The sequence below is a fragment of the Photinus pyralis genome, unplaced genomic scaffold (genome assembly GCF_008802855.1).
Source record: "Photinus pyralis isolate 1611_PpyrPB1 unplaced genomic scaffold, Ppyr1.3 Ppyr1.4_LG1, whole genome shotgun sequence".
NCBI lineage: Eukaryota > Metazoa > Arthropoda > Insecta > Coleoptera > Lampyridae > Photinus > Photinus pyralis.
The window spans coordinates 42,334,046-42,343,356 of NW_022170249.1; the positions used below are offsets into that span (position 1 = coordinate 42,334,046).

A 9,311-nucleotide genomic window follows, 5' to 3' on the forward strand; every position below is an offset into this window, starting at 1 on the left:
AATTAAATTATTATCACTTTATAGAGGAAGACATATTTGGGCATGTAATAAATTGTAAATGCGTTATGTTCCATTAATTGGTAACACTTTAATTTTTTTCCTGTATGTAAAACGCATTAAACTTACTTTACTACATAAATTACCTCACATTCCCTGCGATAATTTAACTACATCAAACCCAAATTATTATAACAGCGCTCGGGCAAACTGTCATTTAATAACAAGCACGGTCTACAGAAAATGTTCCTGACCAGTTAATACTGAATAGATTTCAAAAAATTAAGGACCAGTTAAACGAATGCACTGTAATTTACTCCGGCGAAATTTTGCTAAATTTTTGTTTAACAGGGTAGCACACTCATGAACGTTGATGTTTTTCAACTTCATTTTAAAGTGGAATACCCGAGCGCTGTTCAGGAATTTGGGTATTTTGAATATACTGAAACACGACTTCTTTGAATCCTCATAATTTATTACACACTTAAATGAGATTACTAAGAATTAAATTTATGAACTTTTCTTTGTTCGAAATACAATTAATTTATGAGATCTTACAGGCTCTTTGCGTCTTGATAATTAGTTAAGTAAAATGTTTCTTTTTTGCGTTATGAGTTTACGACTAAAGACGAGATCACGGACGGCCTAAATGGACACCCGTAAGTCACAGAGGATCCGTTTACCTAACAAACACGGCTCATTTGTGACCCCATGAATTAAGATAAGATCAAGCACGGCTCAAATGAATCCCCGTACGTTAAGGAAGGATCATTTGAGACCCCAATGGGCTGTAACTAGACCATCGAGGATTCTCTGAGACCCCACTCGCATTTTAAAAGTAGGTCAGAGGATTCATTGAGTCCCCATAGGATTCTGATCAAGGATCTGCGCATCCCCATCCATATAGAGCCCATATGCGCGGAACCCAAGTTCAAAGAGGATCTGCGCACCCCCATTCTTACCCTACTGTCCTGGCGTAAAGAACAAATTGTACATTAGTTTAGTGAAAAGGAAATTCCCATAGAAGAGAAGCGAGACCTACTGGCTTCTGTTGCACAAGTAAGGCATCAATACAAGAAAAAACTTTTTTTTAATTGCCTTTATTTTATAGTGGGCGGAGTGTTAGCTAATTAGCTATTCTCCCCACTCGACCCACTATACAATCACAAACAGCCATGCCTTACCTGGGATTCGAACCCAGGACCCTTGTAGTTACCTAGAGCTACTAACGTAAACTCATCTGAGCTACGCAGGTTGGCTTGATGTTATGGCACAAGAAAGAGGTCATTAGGTTCTTCGTTTACCCCGTTACCATTGCGAATTAAATCACATAGAAATGGTGTGGGCACAAGTCAAGCATCACATTAAAATGAATAACAAGACGTTCACGCAGAAAGACATGGAAGAATTAATTCAATTTGGTTACAAAAAAGTGACAACTGAAAACTGGCAGCATTATATAAATCACGTAGACTAGCATGTGGATCCCAGATAACCTTCGATGATATTGAAGAGTTTGTAATTAACGTTACAGAATCGTCTTCCGAGGATCTTGACAACGAATCCGCTTTTGTGTTCATACATCCGGAGTCAAGTTGATTTATATCTACTCTTTCATTGCAGAGAGAGGTGCGGTTCCTAGGAGCTTCCAACATCCGGTTCGTCACACCTATTGTAACCTGCGCACCTTTCCGCAAGGCCAAGCGGCGGAAGCGGCCAGGTGTACTCGGGGCTGGCTATTGGAGGGCAGACCCTTACGCAGCTTCGGCAGCGGATATGCGGTTTCGACCGAAGGATATGACTACCGCCTTGCCCAAGAGGTCTACTTAATGATAGGCACCAACAATGTAAGAAGAGTAAGTATGATCTATGAGATTACTTGGGCGCCCTAATTTGATATCACGTTTTATTTTCAGAATAATCCTTTACGCGTGATGAAATTGCAGTTAGTGCGCCTTCAATCATCATTGAAGGCGCAGGGGGTACGGTCATCCACTGTACCCATCGTATTTGCGAGGTTGACGGCTTCCCAGCGTCGCACGTTGGAAAAATATAACAATTGGATTCGGGCGCACTAAGTAATTTATTAAAGAATATTAGAAGTAAAAAGTTAATATGTTTTTCTTGTTGAATAGATCGAGTCGTAGTAATGGACGTTCACAGTTTTATGGACAATCCCATCTATGAAAGGTAAAGATAAAATTGTTTACTATCTATTGCATGAGAGTCTGTGAGGTAGCATATTTAAATCAACATTTGGTGGATTTACATTCAATTTACTTAGTCACTCTTTAGCGGAGTAAGTTGGCAGAAACGGAATTTCGACGATTAGCAGAATTTCCCAAGCAGTTAATCAAAATGAAGCTTTGGTATCGCCAGCAAAGAAACATTGCCGAAATAAGAAAGTTACTGGCACACATTAATTGAGTATTACGTATATCCGTGGTGTAATATATGACATGTACGCAAATAGTAAGATTGAAATTGTGGTACCTACCGTATTTGTTTACTTAACTATTTCTTTTAAGAGGACATCTATCCATGTTAATCTTAAAGCTAAAGACATGCTTGATGGTGACAGAACATCCTTATACGAATTACTGCAAGAAATCGGTTTTAAGTTGAAAAAAGATTAACCACGCCATGGTCTGATGGAGAGACCTCACAGTGGTCCAAAACGAATCCATTTTTGAAAAAAATACAATTTAATAAAGCAAAGCGATTCTGGGGCAGATCTCGTGTTTACATCAAAAAGTACTGGCGATCACCACGGAGCAATAAATCGTGAAACCTTTTTACATTGGTTTGAAAAACCATTATTAGTAAATTTAGAAACCAACTGTTATCGTGTTGGAAATGCTTCCTACAACAATTTGTTGACACAAAATCCGAACAACTCTTTGAGAAAAGCAGATATTCAAGATTGGTTACACAATAAGAGAATTTTTTGAAACTGATTTCAAAAGTGTTTTTCTATTTCGGTGTCACAATGATGATTTTGTACAACTGTTTTCGGCCGAAAACAGTTGTACAAAGACAGTGATTATAGTCGTTTTTTTGGTAACTCATCTCTTAAGTTGGCAGTTACTAGTTAGTACAAGTAGGTACTTCGTTGGGTACTTCCATGTTTGAACTTCAAACTGTCAGTCTTACTACGCTGCCAACCTAAAACTTAACGGCTTAAAAAGTGTTCCCAACATAAAACATGTTAGTTCTAATGTTCCCTATAGTTTCTGATAATGATTTTTTTAATTAAATTAAAGCACCGAAATAGAAAAAATACTATGAAAAACGCGTGTTACAACGCTTTATTGTAATACTCCTATCTTGCGGACACTCGTGGCTACGCTTCGCGTCGCCACTCGTGCCACAAGATAGTCGTATTACAATAGGTCGCATTGTAACACTTGTCTTTCAATATACTATTGCAATAACTTTACACCGTCCTATTTTACCTACTTAATCCATCGAAAATATATGCAGATGATCAACTCGCAGAGCAGTACGGCCACTTAGTGTTACGTACCATTGCATTTTCAATCCAATTGAGCTAATATGGGGCATAACAAAGATCTATTATAATAAGCACATTGGGAGGAATGCTAGAACAATGAAAAACAGCTTAAGATTGTGGAGGGAAGCAGTTGCAATTGTAATCCCAGAAATGTGGAAAAATTCAATCAATCATACCGAAAAATCAGTTTATCAGTCAAGATTTAAAGCAACTATTCATATAACTTCCGAAATATTTCCATTATGCCTCTATGCACAAATTGCTCAGATTTCTGCTCCCAACGGCAGCGATACGTTATAAACAAAATGCTAAGAGTACACAGACTTGCAGATTGCACTTTCCTTGAAGCAGCATAGTAGGATGGTTTCAGTGGTTTCACATGAGTCAAAAAAAAAAAAATTATCTCCGAGTTTTCTAATGCAGCGGTCGGCAAATTGTGGCTCGCGAGCCGCATGCGGCTCTTTCGCTGATCGAGTGCGGCTCTCCGCCATAAATGATTAAATGATACTCATTTTTGCGCAGGCGTCGGGCGATATTCTTCTTCTAAACACAAGCGTAACGAATGAATCATTGTTGTGATCTGCGTGCGGCGTGTCATCATCATTAAGTGTTATCGTGTTGTAGGACGTAGGTAAATACATAATATAACGGTCGCGCGAAAATTGAAATTGGTACAGTTATTTGATTCCAGTCTATTGAAAGGTAAATAATATGATTGTTAAAGCCGTTTTACAGTTAACAATTTTTCTTGCGTGCAATTTAACTTGCTGCAAGTTTTAGGTGCAATTAAAATTGCCAGTGGCTTTACAGTTGGCAATTTTTGTGATGCAACAATCATTGCAAGCGTAAGTACCAACCCTACCCTAGACAAGTACCAACCTTTAGGAGGTAAAAGCAAATGTCTACAAAGATGGATTTAAATATAAAGGTTAAATTATTAATTATTATTATTATTTTGTTGGGATCTGCGCTGCTTCTGCAAGATGGTACGAGAAAAAAAGGCAGTGGTGGGTCAAACCTTGGTTAGGAAAAGGAAAAGGAAATTTGAAATTGCGTAGAGAGTTATTAGAAGATAAAAAGAGTTTCAAAAATTTCTTGAGAATGGATGAAACAACCTTCAATGATTTATTAAAAAAGATAACTCCCAAAATTGAGAAACAGTGGTACACTAGGGAATGTGCATCTGCAGAAATAAAACTGATTATCACACTCCGATACCTGGCAACAGGTGAAAGTTATCGAAGTTTGATGTACAATTACCGCATTCATGAGAGAACAATTTCAATCTTTGTACCTCAAGTATGTCGTGTAATATATGATACATTGAAAGTTGATTATTTAAAGGTAAGGAGTCAATTGTATGTGTAACTTAATTATAATTATTGTTTAGATACCCACAACTGCTGCTGAATGGCTAGAGATTGCCAAAGAATTCGAGGATAAGTGGAATATGGCAAATGTAATTGGTGCTCTAGATGGCAAACATCTTGTAATTAAGTCTCCTGGAGGTTCGTCATATTATAATTATAAAGGACAGCACAGTATTGTCCTTTTGGCAATGGTAGATGCCAGTTACAACTTTATATATATATTAATATTGGTATGAATGGACGTCTCTCTGACGGTGGGATCTTTTGGGAGAGTGATTTGTCGAAGGCTCTAGAACGAAATTGGCTTAACATTCCTGAAGACAAAGCGTTGCCTGGTAGAATTATGCCAGTGCCACATGTAATTGTTGCGGATGCTGCATTTACACTGTCAAATGTAATACTAAAGCCTTACCCATTCAGAGGTCTAACCCACCAACAAAAAATATTTAATTACCGTTTAAGCCGAGCACGCCGTGTTGTAGAAAATGCGTTTAGGAAGTTTATTCTGGCACACCCGCTGCCGTGCTAATAGATTTCTCTAAATTCGATTTCACTCAAACGGTTGCAGATCGTTACGGCGAAGCTTGTAGCAATGCGAGCTTCTACGCCGATTCAGTAGTAGCTGATGCAATCATAGGCTGCTCTAGAGAACTAGCTTTCTCCATATTAGTCAACGACTATGGAGACATAATGGGGCGGTCTGGAATGAGGGGATCTGGAGAAATAAAGACCTCAATTGACAACAACCTCCAGGCGGGAGCACATCTGAGAGTGGCTCTGTCTAGGTGCTTGGGAATCCCAATAAGCACTCTCAGCAAAGAGTTAGGTAGGATATACTATCATTCGGGGGTGGGTTTTTCCATGTTCGATGGACCTAACGCACTACAGCCAACATTGGAGGCGTGCGTTGCAGAAGCCAACAGGACGCCTAACATAATAAAAGATGGCTCAGGGGCTAAGAGATGTAAGAGTCTAATAATTAACCCCATTATGGTCGTGACAGATGGTGACGATGGAGTCATCTTCACCACATTAGAGAACGCCCGAAAGATAGAGGCCAACATTGATTCAGAAGTTCGATTAGGTTGTAAAATCCTTAGATCTGGATCTAAAGCGGGTGTAGAAGTTGTCGACAATTTTGAAAAAGTAAGCTTCTGTTCGCATACCTACACCTTCGTCTCTATAGTGAAAGGATGTGCACAACAGAACACCAGAACACATCCAAGTCCGGCAGACGACCCAAAAACGACCAAGCACTACTACCTTCAGACGAGAAGTAATGTTTTGGTATTAGGTAAGTTGTCCAATACGTTGAAAGTAGTCACCCAAAAATTCGACGTTAACAACAGGGAAGCTCTGGAAATCACCAGAGGCAAGTTACTCAGTTACGTTCTGCTATACCCTCATTCTAGAGTGGTAAGAGAGACTTGCCTGGCTGGTTTGAGTTTGCTAGGAGATTCCGGCTTCGACGTATCAAAAATTTGGAAGATGCAGTCTTTGGATTTGACCGGAAAAACGCTGTTGGGGGCCTTAGAATCCTTATACGGCGTAGCTGACTTCAAAAGCATTTCTTATTTAGATTATAAAAAGGAAATAATGGAAATGAAGGTGTTGGATCATAATGCGAGATTAATTTACCGCAGATGCCCCAATATCATGAGAGAAATACGAGCAAAGATCGTGAACTGGAAACCGCTTCCGTGTGCTGTTAAACATAATACCTTTGCGACCAGAGAAAGCAAAAGTGGTTGCACAAGCCTGTTGTGCGCTACACAATTATTTGCAACACAAAAATAGAGACTATTTTAAAAATGTTGAAGAAACAGTCGATAGACGCTACAGGTTTGTGTATGGACTTAGTAGGCAACACGGTGATAAGCCTACTGGGAGGGCTTTACAAATACGCCAGGAATTTACAGATTATGTAAATGGGAACGGTCGTGTTCCGTGGCAAGATGATATGGTTTAATTAAATTTTGTATAGGGTAATGTAGTAGTAAGTCATCATTTTTTATTTAAATTTAATGTTTTAATAGCTATTAGTAATGTATAGTAGGTAGTTTTTTATTTAAGTTTAATAAAAACTTTAGCTGTTTGTTGGTTAAATGAAAATAAACTTTATTAAAATACAAGCACTATATTTAACTTATTTTAATTTAAAAAATAAAATTAAAAAACTAATCCCTCAAACTTCTACGAAATTCTTTTTTTGCATTTAAAAGTGATGAGTATATTGCCATTTTTAAATTGTCTAATATTTCTTCATCCTTAATTTTATCCATTTCTGATGCAATCATTCTGAAAACATAACATGATAAGTATTACTACAGAATTAAATTAAATACACTTACTGTCCAAATAGGATATTGTCCCCAGGTAATCTTTCAGGCATTTTTGGTGCAGTAGAGGTTGTCTGAATTTTGTCAAGTGCTTTAGTTGCACTAGCAAGTAATTCGCCAAATCCTGTATTTTTTTGTTTGTTTTGTTTCATCCGTGTTGTAGGAGGTGCACTAGAAGCTCTGGGTGGTACTTGTGTAGGGTTCTCCACAACAATTTCTGATTCATTTAATTCGGCTACAGTGCCATCAAATACCACCTCCAAATTTTCTTGAGTTTCCTGTTAACACCAACATAATTAGTTTCAGATATTAACTACATGAAACATTACACTTACCATTTGCTCTCCGTCACCTTCGGTGTAGTATGTTTCTTCGGTATATTGAGATTGAGACCAGGTCTCACGCTCTGAATCAGGCACACCGCTAATACTAGCTGGAATATTTGATTCTCCTTCCGTAACCACAGTACTCTGACCAATAAATGCTAATATTTCAAAGTACTGCCACTTCGGAGTATACACTTCATCAGAAGAAGTGCCGCTCACCTTACTTTTTTTAATTTTTCCCAGTTCGCTGAGATATTGTGTTCTTAAGCCGTGCAACTTTGTTTGTACATCTTTAACTGTCAACGATTTGTTGAGGTTTTTATTTAATTCCGCTGTTATGGAATTATAAGCTGCATTTCGTACATTTTTGTTTTTGTAGGAATTACAGCTTGTCAAGTACAAGCAGGGATGTTCCTCGTACAAATGTATTAGTACCGTTGTTACATCCGGAGTCCACACGAACTGCTTCACTCTGAAAGAATGCATTAACTTCTAGCATACCATACAATGAATTTATACGTACTTTGAACAAGAACTTCCGCTCATTTTAACTTTCACTCTTCACAGTAAATCCAAAATCCAACTCACAGAACACCACGCCGATCCAACTGCTACAACACGTGTCACTAGTTTATTTACGATCAGCTGATTGCAGTAACACAAAATCAAATTTTTGAAAGGTTGGTACGTCGTAATATACTACAAAAGTTACTAAAATTGCATGCAAGATACAGAACTTTTGGCGCAAAACACGACATTTTTCTTGCACCATAAAAATTGCAGCAAGTCGACGCAATATTCGATTTGCGCATGCGTGCAATAAAAATTGCAGCAATTTTTCTTGCCGGAAATAAAAATTGCGAACTGTAAAGTGGCCTTTATTCATTTAAAAAGTGTACATCTTTATGTTGCTTGTCACATTAATATAAAATGTTTTAGCTGCCTTTCGTTTGAGATGGCTACAAAGAGGAAGCAAAGAAAAACGGCAGACGAAAATCGAGAGTTTAACGTTGAATGGACGGAAACATTCGCGTTTATTCAAAATACAAATGGATTCCCGACATGCCTTATTTGCCAAGAAAAATTGGCGCACAACAAAAAGTCGAATCTGGAGAGACACTTTACAACTAAGCACGTGTCATTTGGTGCTAAATATCCTGTTGGTAATGCAAGGAAGAAAGCTGTTGAAGAACTTCAAAAGAGCCAGGAAAAGTCAAGTTTTGTATTTAAACACTGGTCGCAATCTTCTAACAATGTGAATATTCATTATTAGTCAAGAGATTGCCAAGCGAGGAAAACCATACACAGACGGCGAGTACATAAAAAATTGTTTTATAAATGCATCTGAAGAGTTATTCCGTGATTTCAAAAACAAAGAAGAAATTCTCAAAAAAATTAGGGAGTTGCCATTGTCAGCTAAAACAGTCAAGGATAGAGCAGCCAAGATGTCTTCGAATATAACCAACCAGCAACTTGAAGATCTTAAAATGGTTTCCGCTTTGGCAATAGCCGTTGATGAGTCTTGCGACATCAACGATACAGCTCAAGTTTCACTTTTCGTGCGATTTATTTCATCTACAGGCCCAAAGGAAGAACTTTTAGGGTTATTGCCTCTCAAAGGCCAAACGCGTGGAGAGGACATTGCAGACGCGGTTATTAAATGCATGCAAAAACATGAAATTCCGCTTAATAAAATTGTGTCGATTGCAACCGATGGTGCAAGAAGTATGACCGGCATAAGAAAAGGTTTCGTTGCTATCTTGAA

The 9,311-nt window shown here is 38.1% G+C and overlaps 1 protein-coding gene across 1 annotated transcript; it reads right to left on the reverse strand.

Moving 5' to 3' along the window:
• Positions 1 to 7,022: 7,022 nt before the first annotated feature.
• On the reverse strand, positions 7,023 to 8,688 carry LOC116159049. Its single transcript, XM_031471944.1, has 4 exons — positions 8,070 to 8,688; positions 7,556 to 8,018; positions 7,233 to 7,498; positions 7,023 to 7,179 (listed from the first exon to the last, which is right to left on the reverse strand). Exons 1-4 carry the CDS (start codon positions 8,090 to 8,092, stop codon positions 7,059 to 7,061), a joined length of 873 nt encoding a protein of 290 aa, XP_031327804.1. The 5' UTR covers positions 8,093 to 8,688; the 3' UTR covers positions 7,023 to 7,058.
• Between the last annotated feature and the right edge of the window lie 623 nt (positions 8,689 to 9,311).

Coding starts and splice junctions, on each gene's coding strand:
- LOC116159049 (XM_031471944.1), bottom strand. CDS start 8,092: ATGAGCGGAAGTTCTTGTTCAAA. Junction 8,019..8,069: donor AGCGGAAGTTCTTGTTCAAA/GTACGTATAAAT, acceptor GCATTCTTTCAG/AGTGAAGCAGTTCGTGTGGA. Junction 7,499..7,555: donor AAGGTGACGGAGAGCAAATG/GTAAGTGTAATG, acceptor TGGTGTTAACAG/GAAACTCAAGAAAATTTGGA.